Below are 17287 nucleotides of genomic sequence, written 5' to 3'. Positions count from 1 at the left end.
TGGTCAGGAACGCTGGTTCGATCCCATTGTACGGCCTCAATATTCATGAATTCATCAAATTCTTAATATTTCATTGTTCTTAGGCGTTTCGGTTCCTGAGAATTTCACTCAACAAATTAAACACATTTGTCAGGCTGGCATAGACAAGCTCGGGGAAGCGCACTGAATGAAATTACTTACAGGACAAAAGTTCTGACCTTACACCTTGCTGCAATAACTGTGATTGCGAATATCAGTTATTCATTTAGCTGTTATAGTCACACGTGTAAAGGAATGTACACTCTCAAGCTCTAAACATTAAGGTCAAAACGTAAAAGTCTAAGTCTCTCACAACTTGCACCATACAGCATCAGGTACTCTGTGTGGGGTCTGGAAAGCACAAGAATGTGCGAGTTGTTGTTGTTGTTATAGATTCAGCTACTCGGAACAAGTTCCAAGTAGCACGTGCTATGGTGAGCCCGTAACTTACCTGGCACAGGAGCGGGTAATGTGCGAGTGTGAAATTAAATGTCTTTGCAAAAATCATATTTGAATCCTTTATTTATATATATTTATAAAATGGCTAAGGTAGCCATTGTGTTTGACAGATAGCCTTTATCTGTGAAAAGACGACACTCTTGTCACCTCGTGCAAGTAGAAGTCCTAAGAGCTTCTAGTTGACGGAAGCTGTTAGGACGGCCACTTCTGCTGAGTAGTTAAGTAAGCAGGTCTAGGAAAAACAGCTGGCTTGTATTGATGGATCAGCAGCAGCAGCAGTAGTGCCTGTTTCACAGCTTTCCCTTGACGATGTTCAGATTCTGTGGCCTTCTAGAGACACCCGATGAATTTATGTCACTTAACAGTCGTAGTATTTACCGCTAGTGCAACACAGATTACCATGGCTGTACTGACCGGTGAATATCCAGGGACCCGCGTTGCAGACATGGTAGTACAGGTACACCTGTAATGATCACGAACAATTTATGTACTGCACAATGAATGAGACTCCGCCCAAGGTTCCTCTCATGACTCATTATCACAGGAATTATACTCAGCTCACTGAATACTGTACTAATAACCTTGACAAACTTCAGCTTCAGTTTTGTTCAGTATATTTAGTGCTACGTATGACTTACTACATGTTGGCCAAGTTCGGTGATGCCAGAACCCTTGAGAGTGTCACACATGTGTTGGCCGATCAATATCCCGTCGCCGTCCGGACCGACAATGTTCAGACTCCCGTCTCCTGTTAAAAAGTTCCACTGCAACACAACACACAAACATCGTTATCCTCCGAGAGTAAGGAAATAAAACAAAATGTTAATACACGTTATCTATTGAAAAATACAGAGACATTACTTCGAATGTTATCTCTAGAAAGATTAGTAGATTATGAAAGAAAATCCTTGGAACAGAGTGTTGGTATCGAACCTGCGTCCTACGCCACCCCCCAAATGTATGTCTTACCCATGGACCACGATATGCTTGGGTAATGCGTGCATCTAAGGTGTCCCAGGAAGCAGGTTCAATTCCACCGCACTGCTCCAAAGATTTTATTATAGATATATTACGTTACTGTAATATCATTGGACAGGACGGTATAGATCGGCTATCTGCCTCTTTCAGGCCAGCGTTCAATCCTCGCCCGTCCGTGTAAGTAATTATCAAAAGAAGGCACCAAGCCGGGAAGACTATGTAGCCACGACTGTCCAAGTGGTTGGGCACTATTCTCTTCCTTCGTTTTAACCTAAATCCTTATCCACATCCTTATCCTTATCCCTCCAAGCTCTATATAATCATAATGACTTGGTGTGTTGTAATCCACAAGTTAGTAGGAATTATTAGCTAGAGGATCATTACTACAACACTTGTGGATTACAACAGGTGTTTTCACCTGATAATTACCTTACACGACAAGAGATCATAATATATTGACAGAGGAAGGTGTGTGTATCTGGGGATGTGTTACGAGTCTTACCTCGTTGGAACATCGCTCGAAGCAGACCGGATAGTCGGTGGTACAGTCGTCAATGGTGGTGGTGGGAAACTTGAGGACCTCAACCTCCTTGTCGCCCATTGTAACATAGGCGGCACACTCGCACTCAAAGGTGTCTTGAGCCCTGCACATGTGAAACACTCGGTTACCTCCTTGTTGATGCACTAGTTACGTGACTAGTACACTGGGAGTCACCTGGTACCGGGGTTTACCAGTACCAGGAGTCACCTGGTACCCGGGTTTACCAGTACCAGGAGTCACCTGGTACCGGGGTTTACCAGTACCAGGAGTCACCTGGTACCGGGGTTTACCAGTACCAGGAGTCACCTGGTACCGGGGTTTACCAGTACCAGGAGTCACCTGGTACCGGGGTTTACCAGTACCAGGAGTCACCTGACACCAGGGTTTACACGAAGGAAAGTTCCCGCGTGAATTTGATAACATAATTCCTCCCGTCATCATGATACCATAATTCCTTGTTGATACAAAAATAAACATTCCACCACCGCCCGCGAGAATGGTACATAATAAATTACTAAATAATAATACTACAAAAGATACTCAAATTCGTTTTCGACCAAATTTGACTCAATAATTTTGTTTAATCTTCCTATTTCATTTATTCCCCTATTACTTTGTTCTATTATGCCTTCAGTTTCGTGCAGATACTGTTCGTAGTCAAGCTTAAAAGAATCGAGGTCAGTCCCTGATGTGTCCTGTTCTGATAACTGTTTCATTAACAATGTTTTTCATATATTTCCTCGATTATATTTATGTTACACATTAATGGTCTTCATTTTAAGCCCCACATCTGAGCAGTTAGTTATTAAAGAGGCTCGTACCTACACTGTTCCTTCTTTATCTCTGTGAGAACTGTCCCAAATATTATTTCATAATCACTTTTGAAGTACGTAAGTTATTAATGTAAATACATCTTAAAAAATACAATTGTGAGAGGGTGTCAGTGTTATAACAGGTGTGATGAGACACGTGTTATAACAGGTGTGATGAGACACGTGTTATAACAGGTGTGATGGTACACGTGTTATAACAGGTGTGATGGGACACGTGTTACAACAGGTGTGATGGGACACGTGTTACAACAGGTGTGATGGTACACATATTACAACAGGTGTGATGGTACACATGTTACAACAGGTGTGATGGTACACATGTTACAACAGGTGTAATGGGACACATGCTACAGGTGTCCTTCCCGTTGTGTTCCTGCCCAGCATGATGCTGAGCTTCACTGAACATAAACACAAGTTGAATGAACTTGTACATTTTTATATGATGGTATCGATATCTAATGTACCGCCATAAGATTAACAAATATAAACTATTTGGGAAATCTTGTAATAAATATTATAACTTTTCCACCCCCAAGTCTTGGTGGTTGACTGTTGTGTGGAAAGTTTAGCCAGGGAGTACAAGACCAGTTGAGTAATGGACCAGAAGTTGGGTTGTGTAGCAGAGTGTTACCTTGCGAGGGCGGCGAGGGAGAGGAGGACCAGAAGGCACTTCATCTTGCTGGCAGAAGGTGTGGGGGGATGAGCACCCTCCAGCAGGCATTTTTATACTGTCTCCCAGTCCTACCTAGCACGAGTCCAAGGTGCTAAGGTATGGCAGCCACCTGGTCGCTCCCAGCCTCAAGACCTATTGCTTCATCCACCCACCACTTCCCTCCGCCCCGTACCCTTACTCAAGCCGTGTGTACCAACCCTTCTATTACGACATTTCTAATTATAAAATCCATAAAATTATAAACAAATTTGTCTGAGTCTATTAATTAGCAAGTAGTTGCAGGAAATTGTGACTTTGTTTATTCTGAAGGAGTTGCAACGAAGATTATTATGTTGTTTTTGCGTTGATATTTACTACAGAAGACTTGGATCTAATTCCTTTGCTTATTGCCTTATTACTTGGCTAATATGAAAATTTTATTTGCCTTATGTTACGACGCATTTACGAGAACAATGTGCAAACGTAACAACAATTTATTTCCATGTGTCTAGAAATATTAAAGAACTATATATATTTGATTCGCAAAATTACATATAAAAAATGGCAACTGAAATAATTCTGTGTAATTATCAACTAGTAAGTATGAGAGCAGTGGTCGGAAAACTTATGGTAACAATAATCCGAGATCACACAGCGCACCGTCTGAAGAAACCCAGCATGGTTCCTCAAGACAGTTCTCGTGCTGTTGTATCTTCTGCAACCCGTCCTCTTAAAAATAATGTCACTTTTCACTGGTATGCGCGCTATGGCCAAATTTGGACGTAATTTTAAATTAAATCGACTCACAAAAGTGACGTACTGTTCCGTTTTCTGTTTGAGTCGTCCGGCCTACTCGGTAAGGTTAGAAGAGGAAACTTTCAATTAACGTTTTTCATAACGTTTTGAAACTTTATGAGAATTTTCTGCCCACCTAACCTATCAGAGGACCCTTAACTTACTGTTGTTGAAAATAAAATCCCAAATTTATTTTCATGTTTTTTTTCATTTTCAAATTACGTCCACTTTCGGCCATACTGGCAAACGGCCAAAGCGACGTTATTTTTAAGAGGACAGGTTGGGCAGCTGAGTCTATCGCAGTGACCTTTGAGTATAGGTCATATATGCGATACATAGCTACCAGTTAGTTACATTACAGTCACATTTAATGTAACTAGTGCATAAGTTGCATATTAAGTAACTTGTGCACTAGCGAAAAAGCATTCCATAACACAGGTTCAGCAAGAGACCTTTCCTAATTAGCCTCCATTCACTTTCCAAACATAGAATAATAGTGTGCACGAGCCTCGAGGACCGTAGGGAAGCTGGGGTAAACTTAATGTTTTGCGCTGTCATCACCGATTGATTTCCATATATTCTTTAATATAATTTGATGTATATACTTGAAAATTTATGACTTGAACAGCTTAAGAGCAGCGCGCAACGACTAAGCTCCACTTTCGAAGTCTTGGAGTCCTGGTTACCTGGTTGATGGGGTTCTGGGAGTTCTTCTACTCCCCAAACCCGGCCCGAGGCCAGGCTTGACTTGTGAGAGTTTGGTCCACTAGGCTGTTGCTTGGAGCGGCCCGCAGGCCCACATACCCACCACAGCCCGGCTGGTCCGGCACTCCTTGGAGGAATAAATCTAGTTTCCTCTTGAAAATGGCCATGGTTGTTCCGGCAATATTTTTTATGCTTGCTGGGAGGACGTTGAACAACCACGGACCTCTGATGTTTATACAGTGTTCTCTGATTGTGCCTATGGCACCTCTGCTCTTCACTGGTTCTATTCTGCATTTTCTTCCATATCGTTCACTCCAGTACGTTGTTATTTTACTGTGTAGATTTGGTGTAGTAGTCGCTACCACAGAGTGAGGAATCTTTGAACAAATTGAATTTTATCAGGAAGTCTGTGGGTGATATAGTTACACTACAGTCAGTGAATTTTTATTCGCTGCTGGATTATTTTGGACAGGTAACCTTGCTTGTGTGGTGGGAGGGGGTGTTACAGCGACAGTCAGGTTAGTTAGTGTCCATTATCCACAAGAAAACGCAAGTGTAGATTCTAAATAATCATTGTTGCCATTTATTTGTTGTTTACATTTTGAGAATTAAAAAGATCACTAAAATTGTCTATGGAGACGTGGTATTCCAGTGACCTCTTGCAGGTGGTTGTTAGGGCAGGTGGTTGTTAGGGCAGGTGGTAGAAGTTGTTAGAGTGCCACCTCAGGTCGTTGAAGTAAGGCAGAAACAGTAGTTGTAGTGTTTTTTTCAGTTCCTACTAGACTAGTTTTGAAAGACTGTGGGGGGTGGCGGGCAGGTGAGGTAATTACTGCTGCTGCAACAAAGAGTATTTCTGCTCGTCTGGCCGGTGTAAATCCAGGGCCCAAGGCAGATATTGTAGTACAGGTACACCTGGAAATATTTCGGAAAATTAGCGGGGATCTATATGCAGGGGGAAACCATTATCATCTATGTGTACGCAACCCATCCTTTTAATAGAACCCTGCATTTTGACATATACTCTACCCAATGCCAAAAATTGTGTGCAATTCCGCAGCTTGCGAAAGTGACATATTGGCCCGTTTCCTGTTTTGGGTTCTCTGGTAGCTTAGGAGAGGGCACTTTACTTCAACAGTTTCGTGACGTTGGGAACCTTAGGAGGATGGGTTGGTGTGTGTGTGTGTGTGTGTAATCACCTAATTGTGCTTGCGGGGGTTGAGCTCTGGCTCTTTGGTCCCGCCTCTCAACCGTCAATCAAGAGGTGTACAGGTTCCTGAGCCTATTGGGCTCTATCATATCTACACTTGAAACTGTGTATGAAGTCAGCCTCCACCACATCTCTTCCTAATGCATTCCATTTGTCAACCACTCTGACACTAAAAAATTCTTTCTAATATCTCTGTGGCTCATTTGGGCACTCAGTTTCCACCTGTGTCCCTTAGTGCGTGTGCCCCTTGTGTTAATAATCTCTCTTTATCTACTATATCAATTCCTTTGAGAATCTTGTTTGTAGTGATCATGTCCCTCCTAACTCTTCTGTCTTCCAGTGACGTGAAGTTTAATTTTCGTAGTCTCTCCTCGTAGCTCATACCCCTCAGTTCGGGTACTAGTCTGGTGGCAAACCTTTGAACTTTCTCCAGACCTCACTGGAGGTCCTCACTGTGTGTGTGTGTGTGTGTGTGTGTGTGTGTGTGTGTGTGTATTCACCTAGTTGTATTCACCTAGTTGTACTTGCAGGGGTTGAGCTCTGCTCTGTCGGCCCGCCTCTCAACTCTCATTCAATCAACTGTTACTAACTACTAACTAATTTTTTTCCACACACACACACACACACACACACACACACACACACACACACACACACACACACACACACACACACACACACACACAGGACTATTATGTTATGAGGAAAGAGAGGGAAGGAAGAGGTGGTGGTGGTTTAGCTCTGCTGGTAAGAAAAGGCTGGGATTTTGAGGAGATGGTTATTCAGGGTTGTGAGGGTTTCAGTGACTACATAGCAGGTACCATAACAACTGGAGGGAACAAAATTATAGTCGTAGTCATATATAATTCACCACCAAATGACAGAAGACCCAGACAGGAATATGATAGAAACAACATGGCCACCATTAACATAATAGAAAGAGCAGCTTCTGTTGCTAGCAGGAATGGATCTGGACTACTAATTATGGTAGACTTCAACCATGAGAAGATAGATTGGGAGAAAAGAGACCCGTATGGAGGACCAGAAACATGGAGAGCTAAGCTGCTGGACGTGGCAACAAGAAACTTTCTAAGCCAGCACATTAAGGAACCAACAAGAATGAGAGGAGAAGATGAACCAGCAATGCTTGATTTGATATTTACCCTAAATGAGTGGGATATAAGGGAAGTTAAGATGGAAGTGCCCTTGGGAATGAGTGACCACAGTGTATTGAACTTTGAGTACCTGGTAGAGCTAGGAATTACCTCCCCCAAAAAAGAACTAGGAATCAAAAGGCTGGCATACCGAAGGGGGAATTATGAACAGATGAGAAGTTTCCTAAGGGAAATACCTTGGGACACAGACCTCAGAGATAAGTCTGTACAAGGTATGATGGACTATGTTACCCAAAAGTGTCAGGAGGCAGTAAACAGGTTCATCCCGGCCCAAAGGGAAAAATCCGAGAAGCAACAGAAGAATCCATGGTATAATAGGGCATGTATGGAAGCGAAGAAACTGAACAAAAGGGCGTGGAGGAACTTCCGGAATAACAGAACACCAGAAAGCAGAGAGAGATACCAGAGAACCAGGAATGAGTACGTCAGGGCGAGAAGAGAAGCAGAGAAAAGTTTTGAAAATGATATAGCAAACAAAGCCAAGACCGAACCAAAGCTACTCCACAGTCACATCAGAAGGAAAACAACAGTGAAAGAACAGGTATTGAAAATTAGAACAGGCGAGGACAGGTATACAGAGAATGACAAAGAGGTGTGTGAAGAACTCAACAAGAGGTTCCAGGAGGTCTTCACAATAGAACAAGGTGAGGTCACTGTGCTAGGAGAAAGGGAGGTAAACCAGGCGGCCTTGGAAGAGTTCCAAATTACGATAGAGGAGGTCAAGAGACACCTGCTGGATCTGGATGTTAGAAAGGCTGTTGGTCCAGATGGGATCTCACCATGGGTACTGAAAGAGTGTGCAGAGGCACTTTACTTGCTCTCTCCATAGTGTATTGTAAGTCACTGGAGACGGGAGACCTACCAGAAATATGGAAGACGGCGAATGTGGTCCCAATATACAAAAAGGGCGACAGGCAAGAGGCACTGAACTACATGCCAGTGTCCTTGACTTGTATACCATGCAAGGTGATGGAGAAGATCGTGAGAAAAAACCTGGTAACACATCTGGAGAGAAGGGACTTCGTGACAAATCGCCAACATGGGTTCAGGGAGGGTAAATCTTGCCTGACTGGCTTAATAGAATTCTACGACCAGGTGACAAAGATTAAGCAAGAAAGAGAGGGCTGGGCGGACTGCATTTTCTTGGATTGTCGGAAAGCCTTTGACACAGTACCGCATAAGAGGCTGGCACTCCAAAAATATGCAGTCTGCCCACCCCTCTCTTTCTTGCCTGATTTTTGTTGCCTGGTCGTAGAATTAAATTAGCCCTGTGAGGCAGGACTTGCCATCCCTGAACGCAGGACTTGCCATCCCTGAACCCATGTTGATGGTGTGGTACAAAGTTCTTTCGCTCCAGATGTTCCACTAGCTTTCTTCGCACAATCTTCTCCATCAGCTTGCATGGTATGCAGGTTAGGGACACTGGCCTGTAGTTCAGTGCCTCCTGTTTATCCCCTTTCTTGTATATCGGAGCTACATTAGATGCTTTCCAAATTTCTGGCAGTTCCCCTGTTGCCAGTGATTTGTTTCACTATGGAGAGTGGCAGGCACAGTGCTTCTGCTCCTTCCTTTAGTATCCAAGGGGAGATTCATCCAGGCCTATAGCCTTTGTCACATCCAACTCTAGTAAACACTTCCTTACTTCCCCACTGGTAATCTCAAACTCTTCTAGTGGATCTTGGTTAACTATTCCCTCTCTTATCTCTGGAATCTCTCCTTGTTCTAAGGTGAAGACCTGGAATTTCTTATTCAGTTCTTCACACACTTCCTTGTCGTTTGTAGAGAATCCTTCTGCCCCTATCCTTATATTCATTACCTGTTCCTTTACTCTTGTTTTTCTCCTGATGTTGCTGTGCAGCAATTTGGGTTGAGTCTGCCTTGCTTGCGATGTCATTTTCGTATTGTCTTTTTGCCTCTCTTCTCATCCTGACATATTCATTCCTGGCATTCTGGTATCTTTCTCTGCTCTCCAGTGTCCTGTTATTCCCATAGTTTCTCCACGCCCTTTTACTTTGCTGCTTAGCTAGCCTACATCTCTGATTAAACCATGGGTTTTTCATCTTCGTTTCACTGTTTTTCTTTTGGACTGGGACAAACTTGTCTGCTGCGTCCTTACACTTCTGCGTGATGTAGTCCATCATATCTTGGGCCGTCTTTGCCCTGAGCTCTGTTTCCCATGCTATATCTGTTAGGAATTTTCTTAACTCCTCATGGTTTCCCTTTCGGAATGCCAGCCTTTTGCTTTCAGTACCCCTCCTCGAGTTCAGTAACGCTTCCTCAACCAGATACTGAAACGCCAGTACGCTGTGGTCGCTCATTCCTACTAGTGTGTGTGTGTGTGTGTATTCACCTACTTGCGTGAAGGCGGACTCCATACACAGTATGTGTATAGAGTGTGTGTGTGTGAATGTGTGAGTGTGTGAGTGTGTGTGTGTGTGTGTGTGTGTGTGTGTGTGTGTGTGTGTGTGTGTGTGTGTGTGTGTGTGTGTGTGTGTGTGTGTGTGTGTTAGTTACCTCATGTGGGCCAACATCAGAGTGGTCATTATCGTGGAGAGAGTCACACATGTGCTGGCCGATGGTCACCCCGTCCAGCCAGGCGTAGTCCAGATCCCCGTCTTCAGTTATTGTCGTCCACTGCAACACAAACATCCTTGTCATCAGACAGTAATAAAAAGTAAAGACACATTAATACACGAGTTAATTACTCAGAATGATATCTCTGCCGTGATCAATATATATCCGGTGAAGATTCTCTAGCAAGATCATATACTATAGTAATGAAAAATTATATTATGGGGATGGAGGGAGCGCACTGAGTCCTACCTCATCTATGCACCTTGCGCGGCAGTCCGTAGTGGCGTCACAGTCCGCCACTTCGATGGGAGGTAACCTGAAGACCTCAATCTCCTCTTCCATCAAGGTAATAAAGGCACCGCATAAGCAGGCTGGAAATTCTTGAGCCCTGCAGCAATGAAACAGTCGGTCATTTCGCTCCGGGTGCAGGAGGAGCAAGTACATTAATGATAATAAAGCAGTTACTTTAACTATCCCCAAGTATTCCACAGTTACAGGAATCCCTCATACAACTGCTGAAAACTGCAAGATGCTCCCAAGAAATCCCACAAACTAATAATATCATCCAACAGAAGTCAAGCAGTTCCCATCAATGGAATTACGAGCAGCCTGCGGCAAGAAACAGAGGTCAGGACGTGGATACAAGGCGCCGGAATCGTAGCTTAACTAGACTCACTTCACAGGTGGTCAAGAATAACATCACTTTCGATATACGACGAGCCGCCTGGCCAGAAGTTAATTGTCATCTCTACTGCAACTAGGGTTCAAACACTCCGGCTCAACCTGCTACAACGTCCACATACTATTTATCACCAACCTCTGTAACTAATTTGTAATAAATATATATTGTATCAGTATTCTGTGTTTGTTGTTACCAAAGGCTAATTTTAAACAGTAGTACACAGCCATCGTCTAACTTAGTCGGATATATTCACATCGTACATGAGACGAAGTGTGAAATATAGCACCAGAGACCCAAGGGCTTCCAGTTTTTTGTTTCAGCGCCTCAGTGTGGCGATCCACAGGGGAAATGCTTGCTGCGTCCTCTGTTCCTGTCCAGAAGCGGAGGAGCTTCAAGAGATCCATAACCTTTAGGCATTTGTCTTGTATGTTTTGTAACCTTTAAATACACAATAAAGGAAAAAAAAGGGAAGGGGGTGGTAGGAGAAAAGCACACAGAAACTGTATTGGAGGGGACCTACATTCCCTCCAATGCGTTATGTGTAGTTTCCTCCGAGGCTATGGGTCCCCCTTCTTCCAGCCAGAGGTATATATATATATATATATATATATATATGTATATATATAATATATATATATATATATGTGTGTGTGTGTGTGTGTGTGTGTGCGTGAGAGAGAAAGCTGCATGATATATATATATATATATATATATATATATATATATATATATATATATATATGTATATATATATATATGTATATATATATATATATATATATATATATATATATATGTCGTACCTAATAGCCAGAACGCACTTCTCAGCCTACTATTCAAGGCCCGATTTGCCTAATAAGCCAAGTTTTCATGAATTAATGTTTTTTCGTCTACCTAACCTACCTAACCTAACCTAACCTAGCTTTTTTTGGCTACCTAACCTAACCTTACCTATAAATATAGGTTAGGATAGGTTAGGTAGGGTTGGTTAGGTTCGGTCATATATCTACGTTAATTTTAACTCCAATAAAATAAAATTGACCTCATACATAGAGAAAAGGGTTGCTTTATCATTTCATAAGAAAAATATTATAGTAAATATATTAATTCAGGAAAACTTGGCTTACTAGGCAAATCTGGCCTTGTATAGTAGGCTGAGAAGTGAGTTCTGGCTACTAGGTACGACATATATATATATATATTATATTACACAGCTCAATGTGTGTGAACTTGCCTAAACCACAAGTGAAGTTTAACAAACATTAGACAGCACCCACCAGTGGGCCTCGAACCCAGAAAGCACAACCACCTTCCAGTAGCTGCCATAACTAGTATGCCTTAGCCCACTACACCAACTCAGACCCTTAAAAAGAGATAGAGATTTCGAGGTATTTACCCCCACATATCTCCACCTCCCAAGGGCACCAGAGTGGTGAGGGGTTGCTTCACGTTTTTCATCAAACCACTGTCAATATGGGAAAACTCGTGTCTGTGCAATTTGCACTAACTTGCCTAAACCACAAGTGAAGTTTAACAAAGCCATTAGCACGCATTTAAGGCAGGTCCTTAATCTTAATTTTCCCTGGAATACGACCCACCAAATCGTTTAACAACCAGATACCCATTCACTGCTGGGTGAACAGAGGCGTACAGTTAAGGATTGGCGCGTAGTCAATCCTTCCTGGCCACGATACAAACCCCCAGGCCAAATCGTTCGCGAAGCTCAGAGGGAGTATCTTACCACTGTACCACGAGGACAGCATATAAAAGTAAAACTAGCTTCTCTCAACAATCAACAAGTAATGAGTTTTTCGTTTTAGTAACCTAATATATTTTTATATAATTATTTAAATTAACCTCTTGGATGTGAGCATGTAAAAGGGAGTGAGAATAATAATGTACACCACTGTGCTGCAGGACATCTTGTACTCTAGTGTTGATAAACATATTGATCCATTTGCTTCAATATAAATAATATTAAATGTTTGGGAACTGTTGTAATGCATCTCATAACATTCCCGTTCTGCATCCCAAGCCTTGGTGGCTGACTGGTGAGTTGACAGTCCCTGAATAATTCCCAATATTAGTTTAGTCCTGGAGTACAAGAACCGTTAAGCAACCCCTCTTGCTACAGAAGTGGGGTTGTGTAGCAGAGTGTTACCTTGTGAGGGCGGCGAGGGAGAGGAGGACCAGGAGGCACTTCATTTTGCTGGCAGAAGCTGTGTGAGGAGCAGCGTCCAGCAGGCAGCTTTATATTGCCTTCAAGCACTCCCCAGCTTAAGTCCAAGGTCCCAAGGGAAGGTAGCCACCTGGCCGCTCCCAACGTCAAACCCATCCTTTTCTGATTTTTATGAACAAGATTAGGTGCACGTGACAGTGTGCTGCTACCCATATCTGTACGAAGGATTACAGATCCTTCACACAGAATAAGATCAAATGCTAGCTCTTGAGCGCTGTATGAAGTAGATACACAGCTCAAGGTATTACATACCTTGTGTGAAATCAGAGCACCACCAAACATAGTGTTGGAGAATGTGTCCTAACTTTTGCTCACATAGTTTACAGTTAGAATGTTCAACATTGGGGGGATTCATTACCTGTAGCCACCAAACATGGCTTATTAGGCAAATCGGGCCTTGCATAGTAGGCTGAGAAGTGCGTTCTGGCTACTAGGTACGACATATATATATATATATATATATATATATATATATATATATATATATATATATATATATATATATATATATATATATATAGAGAGAGAGAGAGAGAGAGAGAGAGAGAGAGAGAGAGAGAGAGAGAGAGAGAGAGAGAGAGAGAGAGAGAGAGAGAGAGAGGGGAGGGAGGGAGGGGGGGAGAGAAAAAAAGAAAAAGCTAAAAAATCTTAGGATAGGTGTTATATAGAGGCCACCAAACTTCGACGGAATGGAAGCAGAGCATCTATGGGATGAAATATCTAGAGCATCTAAGTCTAACAGTATTTTTCATGGGCAACAAAAAGAACTTAACAGAACAGGGAATAACGAAGCTGAAGATTTTTTAGAATTAATTGACGAGTGCTTTCTTAAGCAACACATTAAGGAACCAAAGCAGGAAAATAATATTTTAGACTTAATGTTAACTAACAGGAAGACACAAATTAGTGACATCGAAATAGGGCGTGAGCTAGGAAACAGTGATTACAAAAAAATCAGATTTAGCATAAACCGGAATAGATTTGTAGGAGAAAATTTCGTTAAAGTGCCAGATTTCAGAAAAGCTGATTTCAATGGCCTAAGAGATTTTTGGTATGAAATACATTGGAAAATCCTGGGCATAGGGGGTGGGCTGGTCTTGGAGCGAGACGTGAACCCAGCGATGGGTGATATGAAAAGGGATTTTGATGTGGACTCAAAATATTGCTTATTTAAAAATATTCTAAGCAAAGCACAGGAACATAGTATACCAAACAAATTGAATAGATTAAATAATAATGACCCTAAATGGATAACAAAGGATCTGAAGAACCAAACATTATATAAATACTTGAATCTAATGCTGGTGGGTACTATATTAAGTTGGACTAGGGCATGGCTATGCCAAAGGAAAAAAAAAGAGTTAGTATACATGGGGTTAAGTCAGAGTGGGAAAATGTTATAAGTAGAGTGCCTCAAGGCTCTGTCCTGGGACCTCTGTTATACATAATATATATAAATGATTTAGATTCGTGTTTGAGCAGCAATATTTGCAAATTTGCCTATGATAAAAAATCGGGAGGGGAAATAAACACGGAAAAAGACTCTCTATCACTTCAAGACGATATAAATAGGGTTTTTGAAATGGTCAAAACATTGGCAGGTGACAGGTTTCTAATTTGTGGGATTAACTTTGTCATCCTACGCTGGACGCATTCTAGTGAATTAATATCTATTCTATAGTACGGCGACCAAAACTGAACTGTATCATCTAAATGGGGCCTAACCAGAGCAAGATATAGCTGAAGAACAACACCAGGTGTCTTGTTACTAACATTTCGATTAATAAATCCCAGTGTCCTATTTGCCTTATTACGAACATTTATGCATTGATATTTCGGTTTTAAATTCTAACTAATCATAACTCCCAGATCCCTTTCGCAATCTGACTTAACAATCTCAATACCATCTAGCTCGTATCTTGTAACTATATCATCATTACTTAGCTTTAAAATCTTACATTTGTCAGCATTAAACTGCATCTGCCAATCTATTGACCATTTCAAAACCCTATTTAGATCGTCTTGAAGTGATAGGGTCTTTTTCCGTGATTATTTCAAACCCGATTTTTGTATCATCGGCAAATTTGCAAATATTGCTATTCAAACTTGAATCTAAATCATTTATATATAATATGAATAACAGAGGTCCCACGATAGAGCCTTGAGGCACTCCACTTACAACATTTTCCCACTCTGACTTAACCACATTTACACTGACTCTGTTTCCTTTGGTATAGCCATGCCCTAATCCAACATAATATCGCACCCCCAATACCATGAACCTCTATCTTTTTAATCAGTCTTTCTGGTAGCACTGTATCAAAAGCTTAGCTAAAGTCAAGGTACACAACATCACAAACCTTACCACTATCATCTGCCTCAACTATGCTGGAATTAAATAATAGCAAATTTGTTAAACATGAACGGCCATTTGTACAACCATGTTGTGAATCATTTATTAATTTATGCTTTTCAAGATGAAGACGAATGGTATTTGCAATTATCGATTCAAGTAATTTTCCCACAATAGACGTTAAGCTAATTGGCCGATAGTTTGACACAAGGGATCTTTCACCATTCTTGAAAATTGGTACCACATTAGCAACCTTCCACGACTCTGGCACTCTGCCTGACTCTAATGATTTGTTAAATATGGTACATAATTGCTCGCAAACGTCCTATTTGCATTCTTTAAGCCCCCTGGCAAACACTTCATCTGGCCCCTGGGGATTTGTTTAACTTCAGTTTCACTATCTGTTTAATAACATCCTCTCTGGTAACTGCTAAACTAGTCAACCTGTCCTCGTCCCCACCCACATAGACTTGTTTGCCTAAAGACATAATGTTAAGTTCCTCTCAAGTAAATACAGAGTTGAAATATTTATTAAAAATACATACTCATCTCTTCGTCATTATCCGTTATCTGAACTGTCTCAGATTTTAATGAACCTATCCTTTCCCTAATGTTTGTTCGATATAACTGAAAAAACTTTAGGATTTGTCATTGTTTGCCCTGCTATGCGAACTTCATAGTTTCTTTTTGCCCTCCTTATCTCCTTTTTTTAATTTCGAACCATTTGGACGAATTCTTCTCCTAAACTGACTATAGATGATGTTCTAATACAAGCTCCCACCTTGGGAAAAATTGAACAGTTCATTGAACTCCTTGGAAAGAAATGTATTGAGTTCGGTTTCACTCTCTCCACAAACAAGACGAAGGCATACTCCCATCACAAGCGGAGAGCAAATGAAGAACTGCAAATTAATGGTGTAACACTTGAATGGGTTGACCACTATCGGTACCTTGGCGTCACTGTCGGCTCTAACAAGGGAAAGAAAGAGGAGCTCAATCAACTCATAGGAACATGCAAAAGTCGACTCAGGGCACTGAAAGCTATGACCTGGAATGGACATGGAGCCTCTATTGCCGTGCTTAAAATGATGTACACAGCCTATGTGCGCTCCGTCATAGACTATGCCGCACCAGTTCTGTGCACCTACTCCCAAAGCGATATGAAAAGGCTTGAAAGCATTCAAAATGAAGCCATGACAATCATTCTTGGAGTTCCAAGAACTGCCAAAACGTCTAATCTACGAGAGGAGTTGTCCCTTCCCAGTGTTAAAAGCAAAATTCAGGAGCTGAATGCTAAGCTTGCAATTAGGATAGCCAGAGATCCCCATTACAATGATATTGCCAAGAAAAAACTGAGCTCTGTGCTACTTTCAGGGGGAAACAGGAGAAGCAAAAAATGGCATCACAGAGCAGTCTGCTACCTTGAAGAGCTTCACCTGCTTGAGCAAGCCCGTGAGCTCCTGCCTGTAGAGAGGTTACCTCCCTGGGAGGATGACTCGTGCAAGATTATCATCAATGAAATGGCAACGAAAAAATCCAACATGATACCACAAGAAATGAGGCACAAGTATCTCGAGGAAATTTATAAAGAAGCCGGAGATGAACTTGATCAAATCTACACTGACGGGTCATCTAATCCTATCAATGGCAGGGCTGGTGCAGCATACACAGTAATCAAGGATAATACTTTCCAACGCAGAAATGAAGAAAAAGCACGTATTGAGAACTATGCCTCTTCAACGCAAGCAGAGCTAACTGCCATTGTTATGGCGTTAAGGTTTCTTGAACGGAACACTAATGGTGCAGTGATTTGCACCGATTCGAAAGCAGCACTGCAAAGCCTAAGTAAAAATCAGGCAGAAAATCTTGCAATAGTCGCTGAAATTAAGAGAGCTGTGAGAGTACTTACCAATCAGGGAAGAGTCATCAAGTTTCTGTGGATCCCCTCCCATGTTGGAATATGTGGGAATGAACGAGCAGATGTGCTGGCTGCTGAAGGCGCTGAAGGAGACCATATTGAATACTTCATACCCAAGACTCAACTACAAATTAGAGGTATTATCAGGCAACATCACC

The 17287-nt window shown here is 41.8% G+C and overlaps 2 protein-coding genes across 2 annotated transcripts; both read right to left on the bottom strand.

The window, feature by feature from the left end:
- Positions 1-522: 522 nt before the first annotated feature.
- LOC123762615 (uncharacterized) lies at positions 523-5382 on the bottom strand. Its single transcript, XM_045749226.2, has 4 exons — positions 3461-5382; positions 1958-2099; positions 1116-1241; positions 523-940 (listed from the first exon to the last, which is right to left on the bottom strand). The coding sequence occupies exons 1-4, from the start codon at positions 3502-3504 to the stop codon at positions 836-838; spliced, it is 417 nt and encodes a 138-aa protein (XP_045605182.2). The 5' UTR covers positions 3505-5382; the 3' UTR covers positions 523-835.
- Positions 5383-5537: 155 nt separating this feature from the next.
- Positions 5538-12925, bottom strand: LOC123762617 (uncharacterized). Its single transcript, XM_045749229.2, has 4 exons — positions 12781-12925; positions 10187-10325; positions 9878-9997; positions 5538-5893 (listed from the first exon to the last, which is right to left on the bottom strand). The coding sequence occupies exons 1-4, from the start codon at positions 12822-12824 to the stop codon at positions 5765-5767; spliced, it is 432 nt and encodes a 143-aa protein (XP_045605185.2). The 5' UTR covers positions 12825-12925; the 3' UTR covers positions 5538-5764.
- Between the last annotated feature and the right edge of the window lie 4362 nt (positions 12926-17287).

Source organism: Procambarus clarkii, chromosome 27 (genome assembly GCF_040958095.1).
Source record: "Procambarus clarkii isolate CNS0578487 chromosome 27, FALCON_Pclarkii_2.0, whole genome shotgun sequence".
In the NCBI taxonomy this organism is placed as follows: Eukaryota; Metazoa; Arthropoda; class Malacostraca; order Decapoda; family Cambaridae; genus Procambarus; species Procambarus clarkii.
The sequence above is the reverse complement of the archived record's forward strand: the minus strand, read 5'-3'. Positions and strand labels throughout refer to the sequence as shown.